Raw genomic sequence first — 13863 nt, forward strand, 5'->3', positions numbered from 1 at the left:
CTGTTCAAGATCAATGCATTATTAAACATTCAAATGTTCAATACTTAGTGTGCCCAATTTTATATTTGAGTCCTTACAAGTTTTTTTTGTCTAATACAGTAACTCAGCTACAAGCCAACCCTGAGGAAAGTTAAACTTCTATATTCTTGATCCACTCTGAGAGGCCAGTTAACTTGGATTTGGGTTTTTAAATTTGTTTTTAGCAGTTCCTATGTCAAACTATTTCAATTAACTTCCATTTTTTAATTTGAACTTTTAGAAGTTTCAGAATGCATTGGTCTTCCTCTTACACGCTTGATTGTTTGACATAAGGAATTGTCTTTCTGATAATGTCTACCAAACTTTTATTCTTATTTCACTGATGTTTAAAATCACATCTGTAAATCAGCCTTGTAAGGTACCAGATTTACAATGGTTATCAAATAGCACAGTGTGTTCCTGGTTTTAGTCTGTAAAGCTGACAAGGCAGTAGAAATAACTCTAGACAACCACAAGTGACTTTGCCCTGACATCTCTTTTAAAACGCTACATGAGGGGCCTAACCTGCATGTGAGGGTTTTTTCCATAGATATCTGGTTCTGTCAGCTGATTAGCATTTTAGATGAAGACAGTAGCTATAAATGCCAAGCATTTATCCAAAAGAATTTTTCAAATCACCCTTTTTTACTTATTTTTTTAAAAGAAGGAAAAAAATGGACATAAGCAGGTTTTAAAAATAATTATTCTTGGTTTGCAGCTGTTATCGTGTTTGAGATATCCATTACTTGGAAACAAATACGTATGCACAAAGCCCACAGGGAGACATTTTTCTAAGGCAAATTAATTCTAGGATATTATAATATGATGTGGTGGAGCATATATTTATAAGCCAGTAACTACACTGTTCAAGTGTTCAGGAATGAATATGAGTGCCTGAACAAACTCAAGATATATATGTGTTGGCTGATGTACTCATTCCCTGTTGCTTGTTATTATTTCCTTTATTAGCATTTGAAATTCATAAAGAACATTGGATACCATAAGGTAAATACTGTGTTGTGCCCAGAATACTTGTCTGTGTGGCAGAAATTAAAGACTGTGGAGCAAAGGACTGGGAGAGGACTTGGAGAGGTCAGCTAATACTTTTCTTGGGCTGCAAGGCAAGATCAAACTGTAGCTAAACCAGTCTTGACAGACGTTTGTCTAACTGGTTTTAAAAGAAAAGTGATGGAGATGGTGACACTTCCTGAAGCAATTTGTTCTAGTGTCCTATTGTCATTATTATGGAAGTGTTTTCTCATGTTTCATATGAGTATCTTTCATTGGTACTTAAATTCCACACTCAGTGTGGGAGAGAATTAATCTATTTTGCATTTTATACTCGAGTCTGTGGTGCAGATTCTTCGTAGGAAAAGAGAATGTAATGTAATTACCTTATTTTTAGTGAAAACCAGAATTATTTCTCTCAATCTGGTCAGGGACTTAAAAAAGTATACTTTGGCAGAAAATATGGTCTGGAACTAAGTTAGTTTGGAAGTATCTGATTCTGTAGGTGCTGTAATAAATGTACTGCATGCAGTACATGGAACCTTGAATTCTGTATTGTTTTACATTTAGTTTTGTGATATTACTAAGAATAAAACTTGGTTAGGATGTGTGACAGTACAAATACAAAATTGTCCACACTGATCAATAAATAATGACTATATCACACATCTAGAACCTTTATTGTTGTGGTTTGGTTGATGTTTCAAACTAATTGATGAGAGTCTGTCCATTGAATGTAATGAGATTTAGAGGAATCTCCTGCTGCTTAGACGAGATTCTTTTAGCAGAGGTGAATTACTGGGTGTTCCTGGAACAGCACATACATAATAATTTATTATCAAGAGTTAAAGAGAAAACAAGGGAGTTTTACGCTATTAAGATACTGTTTAAAAAAAAATTATAAAATAAGGTTGATTACAGCATTTATGTTTTCCCTGTAGTTGTTCTTGTTAAGGCTTGGATTCTGAAGTGTTCAGGCTTTGGCTATTTCTATTAACTTCAGGGCTATATGCAAGGCTACTACATCTTTTTTGGTTGTAAGCTTTAGTTTGTCAGCTTTACATGAAGCAGGTTTTGTTTAGTATACAAACATGCTGCAATGGTTTGGGTGCTATATAAATAATAAGGCTGAGATCAAAGTTATTTAAATGATTTTGGTTTCAATCGAAATACGCTCTTTTTGGATTTCACCCAAAAATGAAGGAGTGTCTGTTTAGGAGGAGGCACAGTAGAGTCTTGATAAGAGGCACGGTTAATGAGGTACAACATATTCCAGTTTTCTCATGCTGCTATCTTGTGCAGCCTATCTTGTTGGGATTACTAAAGAATAACTGCCGACTGTCCAAATCTAATTTGGCTCAGTGCACAGTGGTCTTTCTGCCAGATGGAGCCTATTTCCAGTTTTGCTCATCAGAATTCAGATAAACTGTAGTTGGCAGAATATGGCAATGCTGACTTTGATATAACCCAGTCCACTGTAATGGAAAATAGAAATAACCTGCTGGACATCAATGTCCATACATTTGATTGTGGAAAAAGGCATTATTTGACCAGCACTCTTGGTGTAAGTTCACCACTTGTTTCGCTCTGCGTACCTAAAGCAAGCTGTCAGTAGAGCATCACTGAATACCTTAATAAAAACTTCACAGGCACCAAATTTTCTCATTTCATTGGAGTGCTGCCAAAACCAAATGTCTTCGTTTTTAATCATGGATGCAGCATTTCTTTGTGAGAGAGGTATATGGAAGGAAAGTCTGCCTGAAACAACAGAAGGGAGTGAAATAAGCAGTTTGCCAAACTTCTGTCCTGACAAGGGATAATCCTGTGTTCTAAAGGAATTTTGGATAAAAAGTCCAGGCATTCTGGCAGTGAAGTCTTGGTTGTGGTTTTTTTTTAAAGTAGGTAACTTGGCAAAGGATGGCATTTCTTGTTGTAAGAGTGAATAACTATAATCACTGATGTCTGCTTTTAACCTTTTGATTTATACTTTTGGGGAATGCTGTTGCATGTACAATGAGAAAATAAAGTGCTGTGAAATCTTTAATTTGTAATAAGCTTTCTGGATCAGTTTCTCTGTGCCAACAGTTACACCTGAAACTGATTTATTTTTCTCAAATGCTGGTATTTTAATTTGCATTGGTAGCATTAAAAAATACTGTTCATGTGGAGTTTTCACGGAAAAATAATTTAATGTAAGCTGTTCACTTTCTTCCTTGCTATTCAAGAATAGCATGTCTTGGGGGCATGTGACCTGTTTAGGAAAATTAATTGATTTCCATGCTTTTCTAATGTTAGCATTAGAAGTAAAAAATTGTTTTCCAGATTATCTCTTTTCTATCTACTGGGCTCAGATAAAGTGGTAGTTCAGCTATCAAATTGCTCCTTTGATTTCAGACAGGCCTATTTCTTTATTCAGGCTCAGCTCGTTTTGTGGTCGTTGCATTTAGAACAGTGTGAGTCCCTTTATTGTCATTTCAGTTCTGCTGGTTCTTTAAGAGCTCAGCTGTGTATGCAAGGACACTCCATCAGCATCTGAAATGGTTATTCCTAGGAGGACATGTCGGACATATTGAGAGGTTCCCACTTGCACCATCTGGCCACTTTTGTTGATCTTGCAGAGAAGAACTTGCTTTTTCCTCTGTTTCTGTCTGATCATTTATGTTTTGAAAGAAAAAATAATAATACAGATGAATAACTAAAACAAGTAAATTCTGCATCATAACTGTACAGTTACCACGAAGAAGAGGGATCCCTACTGGTCACAAAATCTTTAATGCCACTTAAATTTAGAAAATACAAGCCTGTGGGTTGACCCATTGGCACAATCTTTGGTAGCATTTGACACGACTGCTGCTCAGTCATTCTGGTACAGTTTTAAACAAATGTGTCCCTCTATTTTTGATGCGTCTTCCAATCTGTTTGTCTGGTCCCCTCCTCCATGAAGCTGCCCTTGAAACAAAATTAAGTTAAGATTCTTCTGAAATCTGCTGCTTCCTGTTCTGTAGACCTGAGGAACTTCCTGTGGTCTTGCAAATAACAGAATTACATTGATCCAGTGATTCAAGGAATGACAGAGATGAACCTCAGGAACCCATACACTTTGAAACCATAAGATGATCAGATAATTCAAGTTGTAAGGAACTTAAGGGAGTTTTCTAGTCCAAATTTCAATATGCAAGACCTCATGATTCCTTAAGTTTCCTTTAGTATCAGAAATGAATCCGGGGGAAAAAACCACATTCACGTGTATTAAAAATTCTTTTTTAGTTTATTTTACAGCTGGAATGTGCTATGGATTTAGCATGTCTCAGAGGGAATACTTTTTCTTGAGTCTTACTGAACAAATGAAATTCTACTCTGGCTCATTAACAGAGGAATCAAAATAAATGGCAATAATCCAGGTATCTGCTGTAGTCCTATTTCAGAATGTTGTTTATATTAACACAGTTAGTATGTAAAATGTTTGGGTTTTAATTACAGCTTAAGAAAGTAAACGGTTTTAAAGAGAGGTGAGTGAAGTCATCTAGGTAAACATGCCCATCTGAAGAACAGCTCCCCAAATAAAACCAAGAAGCATTATAAGGAAGGATTCATTAACAAATTTTCAAATTTTTTTCATTAGCCTTCACACTTTTTTCAGTGCAAGTGAAGTATTCCGTATTACACACTGTTTACTCCTATTGCCTTCTCCGGAAAACAGCAGCAAAGCTGCTGTGCAGTGCTGATTTTCTCCTTCAGTCAAGGCCAACAAAGCTCAGAAAAGTAGAAGTTGCTCCTGGATACTCTGTTGGGGTTAAAGTTTAAATGGACATATGTGTTTCTAGAGAAGTTTATTTGGTCCAGATTTCCAGTTCCTTTGGTGCTGTTAAGTCACTCATTGGGGGGAAAAAAAAAGTTTCTTTGAGTATGCTGGGTACTTGGGTTCCCTTAATTCAGTGTAGAGCATATTTGAAGAATTTGTTCTAGCTTGGCTTGTGCCAGGTCCAGCTCTGGCAACCTGCACGTCTGGCACACTGGGCTTCCTACAGGAGCTGCTGTCAGAGTAGGGCTGAACTGCCTGGGACTTGGTCGAACTCAGGGTCTCCAGAGGGCACAGTGGTGCCAGAGCCGTTTCCCCAATTCAATACTTGTTCCCACTATAAATCTGGCTCATAAATACCTTTCAAATGCTTATTCTTCTTGAAAGTGAATTAGTATTTCGTATTCCAAGTGAGCAGACCTTTTTCTTTTATTGCAGTGAACTAATCACAGAGTTACTAGGGTATTTGGGCTCCACAGCCTTCTAGCCAGATGATATTAGCTGCTTGACTGAGCACCATGGTTCTTGTTGAGTGATGTTTAAATGGTTTGCCCACAATCACCTAGTAACTCTTATCTACAGAGATTCAGCCCAGTGGTCTATTCACTAAGCCATATAACTTTTCATTATTTGCTCATTACTTTTGCCAGATTTTAGCTACTTGGTCTGGAATTTTCCTTCCTTAGTATTTGCCTGAAGCAGTAAGTGTTCCTCTTTCCAGAAACAAGACCAAGAAACAAGGATTAGTCTTCCTATATAGATTTTTAATTAATAGAATAATTCTTACAAAACCAAAGAGAAAATCTTCTGCTGTGGGATGTGGAGACTTGAAATTCAGGACAGAATCCAATCTGCCTTGAGTCATGGATATATTTTTATTCCTCTGCTCCCCACCTAGATATTTTCAGGTTATAATTTTTCCCTCAATATTCCAGTTGTTACGAGTTCCAAACAACCATGTGCAGAGTTTGATCCCTAACTACTTTGCAGTTTTCTTGTGCTGTAGCTTTGCACTGTTTCAGAGCTGTAATACTGAAGGAATTTGGGGAGATGCTGATAAATAGACATTAGAGACAGTATGGAGTGTCTCTATTACTGATAGTTCTCTTCCATTTGGTGCCAAAGAAGATTACTATGCAAATTGGACAAAAACTAGATATGAGGAAAGAGGATAGTTGTCCTGGATCACAGGAATGGGAAGCCAGTGGGAATAGGACTGTGAGTAAATAGTGACTGCTGAGAACTGAAATGGGAGAAAATAAAAGATTAGTTAAATTTGAACAAGCAGGGAGATGAGGACTTGGGAGTGAAGAAGCTGAGAGAGAAAGAAGGAAGTAGAAGGGGAGGAAATTTGGGGTTGATAGGCTGCGGAGGATTGGACATCTCAACTTCTGAGGTGAGTCTAGGAGAGAGAGGAATAAAAATGCAGTTGAGATGGAAGTAGAAGGAAGCAGTCCATACAGTGAAGAAACTGAGATAAGCTGGTGAAGGTGGAGTGAATGTGAAGAGAGAATACCATATTCTCTTTAGGACAGGAGATAGATTGGTTCTGATCACTAAAGACAGTAAACAAACATCATTCAAAACTAAACCTAGAACAAAACTCATCATTCTAATGCAATCTAACAACTGCAGGCTCAGTAGAGATGCATGGTTTATGACATTATTTTTTCCCATAATCACTACCTTCACACTCTTCAGTTACACTGGCAATAATTACTCCTGTTCTTTGTTCGCCTCTGGGGCTCATAATTTTCTTTCCCTTTGCTTATAGCCTACTCTGCTGTGCAGGTGCCAGCAATTCTTGTCTTTCAAACCGTCTTTTATTAATGTAGTTCACAATTCAGAACAGTTGTTCATAACCCATAGCTTCTGTTACAAGAGCTGAAAAGAATTTGTATTTATTAAGTTGGTCTTTTCTTTTTTCCTTAACTAAAAATTGTTCTTATGAAATTATTACTGAGCATTACAAATGCCACTCTGCAAGAAATTGTTCCTCTGAGTGCATTCACTGTTTGCAGGTTTGGTTTTGCACAGTGTTGACAACACAGTGAGATTTTTCATGTTTTCTGCTGTTTTGTGAGATTGAATGGGAGATGTTGAGATGATGATGATGATGATTATTAATGTTATTATTATTTCCCTTGGGAATATATTAAAAGATAGAACATGGATAAATGGAGCCTCAAGGGTGACTCATGTTTTTGTTTAGCTTGAACTAGGTCCAGCTTCTAGGAGGAACTGGATTTTAGGTGCATGTTTTTGCAAAGTGTTTTAAACTGAAGTTGTAATTCCAGCAGTCTCAATGGCATGTGTTTGTTTTTATTTAGAAGCTTGTTTAAGGAATGTTTTTGGTGGGTGAATGCAAAACAAACAAAACTATCTCAATCTGGAGGCTGCAATTCTTTGGCATATCCAGTGTCAGCAAAAATCGAGTGGAAGAATGGTCTTAAGAGAATGGACTCGGTTATTTCTCCTGATTTACTTTGTAAAGAATTGTCTTTATGCTCCGTTGCAGGTTGTGAAAGTATGATTTCTTGCAGTGTTTGCTTTCTACTTTGGAAATATTTCTGCATATTTGAAAGGTGCTTTTCAGCATGGGCCTCTGCTTGCTTGTCTTTGAGTAACACAAATTCAGGAAGTACTTTTCTTTCAAACAACGAACAGTTACTGTGTTAATTGTCACTGAGTGTGTGACACTGTGACACCTTTATGCCACAGCTTCTAAAATGTTGTTCAAGGTGTGGTTCTAATTTTTTTCCCATTACAAATTATCATTAAGCATTGTCTATAACTCAATTTCTACTTGGGGGAAAAAAACCCCAACAAAAACAAAACACCAAAACACAAACAACAATATTTGCTCTCAGGTGCAATGTGAACATTTTAGCTTATGAATATTTTGAGATTTGTCTGCCAAGAAATCGGTGACATTCGTTTTATAAGTAGTTTGAGGAATGAAGCAAAGTCAGGAATCACTCATTTTGTGTTCTTATATCTTGTGTTCTTATATCACATGTTTGTGTTCTTATATCTTGTAAATGTTAACTGAGAAAATATTCGTAGACCTTTATTTATGCAGTCATAACTTATGTTATGAATATAATAGATAAGGATAGCATAAGAATCTAATAATGTCATATGTTTTTAAAATGTAGCTTATGTATATTTCTAAGACCTATACTTAACAGAAAAGAAATTTCAACATTTGAACCTAATTTATAAGTTGAACAAGAATTACCCCTCTGGTAACTGAGAGAACATAGATGCTTTTTCATCCTACTCATCTGCACAGTGGGAACATACACTCTACCTGTATTTCAGTACACTTAGGAAAAACCTGGGACAAAAAAAAGGTCAAGTTTACAATATAAGGAGTATTTTATTATGTTGCCTGCTTAGAAGGTTATTTCCATCCGCATCATGACCTGAATGAGGCAGCCAGAGTTTGGCAAGCAGAGCTGCAGTAGTGCGTACAACGATCATTTCAGCAGAAGTATGACAGATGCACAGAGTGAACCGAGATGCACGTGAGAGAAGAATGTCAGTGAAAGACAGTAAATCTAAAAATGTGTTAACTGTTTCAGGATTTCATTGGCCTTTGTTCTGTTGTAAAATCTAGGGGTTGTTTTCCAGCTCTAGTATAAGCGTGCATCTTCCACTTGAGACCGCTTTACTAACATTCTTCAGATGATTTACAAGTTTTATATACAAAAGCTCAGAGCAAGCAAGATTCTCCTGTCTACCCTTGAGACATGAGAGGAATTTAACTACACAATTCTTAGTAAAATTAAGAAGCATTGTATGATTTGATTGATCTACAGTCCCTGTCATGAAATGTCCCTAGTGCAAATTTCACCGTATCACGAGTGACTGTCTTCTATGTACTGATGGGTTGCAGGTTTTGAATGAAAAGACCCTTGCAGAGTTGATTCTTGGAATACATCTTATGCAATACATTTTTGTACTAATTCTGAAATTGATTTAATTGCAGGGATATAAAACCAGACAACATCTTGATGGATATGAATGGACATATTCGATTAGCAGATTTTGGTTCTTGTCTGAAGCTGATGGAAGATGGAACGGTAAATTAGAAAGAATGATTCATTCCTAAATATTTTTGCTTCAGTCCTTTGGTAGCCACAAAATGCATGCTAATAAAGGGGAAAAGTGCCTTATGTCAAATGAAATGGAACTGTAAATGGCATTGGTATGTAACTACCTTTCTTGAAAATATGACTGTAGACTGCTTGGATTTGCAGTATATTAGAAACTTTTTAGATGCATACAGTCAACTCATGAATAAATAAAGAGAAGCTGTGCTGTCAATGCCAAGTAGGTGTTTATGATCTATGAATCTCTCAGTTTTAAGCTCTGAGCGCTAATCTTTATTGAAAATGTAAGCTTTAGTATGAGCAGGATGAGATACTGGAATGTGATGATGTTCTACTAGTACATTTAAATTTGCACAGTATGCAGTAAGTGTGACTAGAATGTAATTCCAGTATGTTTAATCATGTCCCAGAGGGCTACAAAGCATTTGACCTAATATATGTGATTACCTAATCTGTAATTGCTTACTGGCTCTAATCCTGACAATTGACAGTTTTCTCCTTTTTCTATTTTTAAATATTGATAATAGTTTAGCAAAAGTATATTATTGGGATCCCTGTGCATGCAGTGCCTTGGATGCTTAAGTATTTCTTTCTGAATTTAGAAGCTTTTGTTTGTGTTTAGTTGTTTTTGTTACAACGAGAATGCTGGGCTAAATTTATATATAAAGGCACAGTACCACAGTGTCTGTAATGATGAAAGTTGATTTTAATCCTGAACATGTAACTTCTCCAGGTCCAATCCTCAGTGGCAGTTGGAACACCAGACTACATCTCTCCAGAAATCTTGCAGGCCATGGAAGATGGAAAAGGGAAGTATGGGCCCGAGTGTGACTGGTGGTCCCTGGGCGTTTGCATGTATGAAATGCTTTATGGAGAAACGCCCTTTTATGCTGAGTCCTTGGTGGAGACCTATGGGAAAATAATGAACCACAAAGTTAGTGCATTTTCTGTCTGTCTCTAAGCTAATTTTTAATAATGGGGTAACTTGAAGACACATTTAAAAATAAGTTTTTATGTACTAATTATGTTAATGTTCATAAATATAGAACAAAAAATATGTTTCCGTGTAGTAAGTTTATGGTTATGGATTGCAGATGGCTTTGCTTTGGGATAAAGCTAAAACGTAAAATCTGGGCTTGGAAACATGGATTTTAATTCACTCTGTGGAGTCAATCTTGGCTACATTGCTTCAATCCTGTTGTGTTACTTTCTTCTGGTGAACCCATTCCATGGCTTATGCAGAAAATTCTAAAATGTTCTTCCACATGGAGGTAGCTGTAGAATTCAACAGCTGTAGTGTAAGAGAAATTTAAATAAAGAAGAAAAACTAGAAGACAAAAAAATTTTAATAGTTTCTATCCTTAGCAGAAGTCTTTTCCTTGAAACCTTAGTGCATGTATTTCAGAGCTGGAGTATTTGCACATTTCTTTTTCTACATAATGATTTTCACTAAGAAGTTAGTTTTTCCAAGTTTTTCGTGGTAATAAACTATTTCCTCTTGTTTTAATCTTTAAGGAGAGGTTTCAGTTTCCTGCTCAAGTGACAGATGTCTCTGAAAGTGCAAAGGACCTCATCCGAAGGCTCATTTGTAGCAGGGAGCATCGACTTGGACAAAATGGAATAGAAGACTTTAAGAACCATCCATTTTTTGCTGGGATTGATTGGGACAACATTAGGAACTGTGAGGCACCTTACATCCCAGAAGTCAGCAGCCCTACTGATACATCAAACTTTGATGTGGATGATGATTGCTTAAAAAACTCTGTAAGTATACAATTAACATTTTGATGAATCAGCCTTTGCAGCATACTTTGTAACGAAATGGACGTAAAAGGCAGTTTATTTCATGTGTTCTGCATAAATAGCAATTAGGTGCTGCTTTGAGGAACTGTGAAGGGAATACTTTCATAGTTTGAAGGCTGGTCTTCCAAACTCAGTCACGTAAGGATAACTTTTGTAAATTCATTGTAGCTTTACATGTCTTCAGCTAATGTACATCTGTTGCAGTGACAAGTTTAGTGTCCCTGTCTTATAAAGAATAATAGATTTACATGCAGATGGTCTACAAGACTGTTTCTAGCAGAGCATTGTTAAGACTTAGTGTAAGTTTGCATATTGCATTTTACTGTATTTTATTGCTCTACTCTAATTGCTCGTATCGGTGTTGGATTCCATTCAGTTTGTTTCTGCTAAATTTTTCTAGCTTTTTTTCTGACTAGAGTTTTGAGGAGAAATGTTACAGCCATTTCTAAAGGAACAAGAAAATATTTTTACCTTTGCTTCAAATGCTTTGCAGCTATTGATTTTACCAGACTTTCTGTTTCTATGCTTTTGAAAAGGAGCTTTGACAGATGATAGATGTCTTAGCATTGGAGGAATGCCTTGTGTTCTCTCCTTGGAAATATCTTTGTGTGTGTTTGTGTGTGTCTCTGTTGAAAGATGCAGAAACCTGCTGTTTACATGGGAGGTAAAGCATTTTCACCACTTTTACTTTTGTTTTCTGAACTGCATGTGCATCTCAGTTTTCTGGGGCTGCAGATAAGAGATAGGCAACATGAATTGATACAGACAGGTGATGATTATTTACATTCCCTTTCTTCCAAGTACACATTAAAATATGGAAAACACTGACTAAAACACTTTGTCGGTCTCTTCTCCCAAGAAATAAGCCACAGGACAAGAGGAAATGGCCTCAAGTTGAGCCAGGGAAGGTTTAGTTTGGATATTGGGGAAAATTTCTTTGCCAAAAGGGTTTCCCAGGAAAGTGGTCAAGTCAACTATCCGTGGAGGTATATAAAAGACATGTAGATGTGGTGCCTAGGAAGGTGGTTTAGTGATGGACCTGGCAGTGCTGAGTTAATGGCTGGACTCAATGATCTTAAAGGTCTTTCCAATCTAAATGGTTCTGTGATCTTTGATTAAATCTCAGAGCCCTTTTCCTTACAGGCAAATTACACCAGTGTAGCTGCATAGGATGACTTGCCTTCTTTTCTTTTTTTTCCTCACTTGCATCTGATCTTTCCACCTCCTTTCACAACTAAAGTATTTTTATCTTAAAACTTTTTTATACAGTCTTCAGATACCTGTTTGCATATTATTTTGTCCAACAACAGCTATGAGGATCAAGTGGCTGGAGTGGTTGCTGTATATAGCAGGTCTTTGTTTGTGAAGCTGAAATAGCTTTTGGAGGTTGTTCACACATTTTAATGTCGTCCATTCCACCACTCCTCCTTTCTAGAGCCCAGTCTCCCAACTGAGGCTCTCATACTGTGCCTGTGCAGTGTGAATGCTTTACCGTCATGAAGAAACAGGGAGCTGCAGGTGAAGAAAGAATGCTCCTCTGCTGAGTTATTGGACTCTCAGCTGAGAAAATGGAGTCCAATTCTAAATTTGCTTTAGACATTTGGGGGTGAAAAGCAATGCCCCTGAACTGTGAGAGATGAATGCCAGTTTCTAGAGCTTCTTTTTCAGCTTCCTAATTTGAAACATCTGAAGGTTTTGTTCTGTTATTTTCTTGCCATTTCTTTTCACACCTAGAATCTCAGACCTGCTGAAAAAACCTAGCCTAAGGCATTGCACGACTGAGAATATTTTACATTTTTGCTTTGACTGGTGGACATTGTATTTCATATTGCTTTGCCTCAAATTCCTTATATATGACTTGGAGGTATTTTCTCCTCCATATTTCATACTTATCTTTTGAGGAAGTTCCACATACTCGCACTGCTATTATAGAGGTCAGCGCCACAGATAAGCCCACGAGACCTCTTTTTTTTTAAAAAATTCTTGGCAAGATTTGAATTGCATAGAGTAAAGGAGGAAAACCCAATGCTGAAGATAAAAGACAGTGTTGAAAAGCCATGATTGTTATTCTTCCTGAACTTTGAATGAGACCGTAGTCCCATGGAAAAATTATATACATAATAATGAAATTTAAAAAGTATGTTGAGCATACACACAAGCATAAAGGGCAAAACTGTGCTGTTGAGGCAGCCTAAGTTGTGCTGGGTTTTAGCTTTTAACTGTTTGGTTTAGTAGCCTCATTCAGAGATACGATAGATTCAGCTATAATTTTCTCAGCATGGTTGTACAGTTAAATTCACACAAGCAGCAGGAAATACATATCTTAACCTCTGCAAAACAAATTCTTTTACAGAATCTTACCTTACTATCAATAGATACGATATTTTAGAAGAGATACCTGGCTGGTAGCCAAAAATTGTCACGTGGGCTGTTAAAATCATGCAATTATGCATTTGATATTTTTAAAGTTATCTGTAAAGACAGTTTTGAAATTGGAATCTATGAAAGGTGAAAACAAAATGTAAAGGAGAAATAAAATTTTATCTTTTCTAACCATAGTAATCTGTAATAATTGATATTTTTATTATGATTTAGTGGAAAATTAAGTCTTTGTAATTTGGTCTTGTCCTTAGTTTCCAAAATGCCCAACTTAATGAACTTACACAATTTAGCAATATCACTAGTGTTGTTTGGGAACTCTTTTATAACATGAAGGTTTTTGTCAGCTAAGAGGACAAGGTTGGGATGTAATATAGCTGATGCCACCACTGGAAAGGTAATTTCAGATTTCTGTTGAATGCAGTCTTACTCCTTGTCCTTTCCTGCTGAGTTTTACATGAAAAAAATGCACAACTGGTTCCTTTCTTTTTTTTTTTGCTTGGGTTTAGAAAGAAATCATTATGTACCTTTTCTGACAATTTAGAATCTTTTATCACTTTCAGTGCAATAATCATCTTCTTAGGGGGTTTTTTTTTGGGTGACTGTAATGGCCATCTCTAGCAGAGCAACATAAACCTTGCATCTTGGGGTTAAACAGGAGGCTTTTAACAGAACATTTAAGAATATTAGAACTTAAAATGGTTCAAATAAAATAACAACAGGGTTCTTTTAGCCTGA

General features: G+C 36.6%; 1 protein-coding gene across 10 annotated transcripts in view; it reads left to right on the forward strand.

The window, feature by feature from the left end:
- The window catches only part of CDC42BPA (CDC42 binding protein kinase alpha), a 184279-nt gene that overhangs the window by 95373 nt on the left and 75043 nt on the right, over positions 1–13863 (forward strand). For all 10 annotated transcript variants that reach the window (XM_032103270.1, XM_032103268.1, XM_032103269.1 and 7 more), the window contains exons 7-9: positions 8820–8913; positions 9677–9877; positions 10459–10707. In XM_032103270.1, the coding sequence (XP_031959161.1) occupies positions 8820–8913; positions 9677–9877; positions 10459–10707 (544 nt within the window). The remainder of the gene's footprint in view (positions 1–8819; positions 8914–9676; positions 9878–10458; positions 10708–13863) is intronic.

The sequence above is a fragment of the Corvus moneduloides genome, chromosome 3, assembly GCF_009650955.1.
Source record: "Corvus moneduloides isolate bCorMon1 chromosome 3, bCorMon1.pri, whole genome shotgun sequence".
Lineage (NCBI taxonomy): Eukaryota > Metazoa > Chordata > Aves > Passeriformes > Corvidae > Corvus > Corvus moneduloides.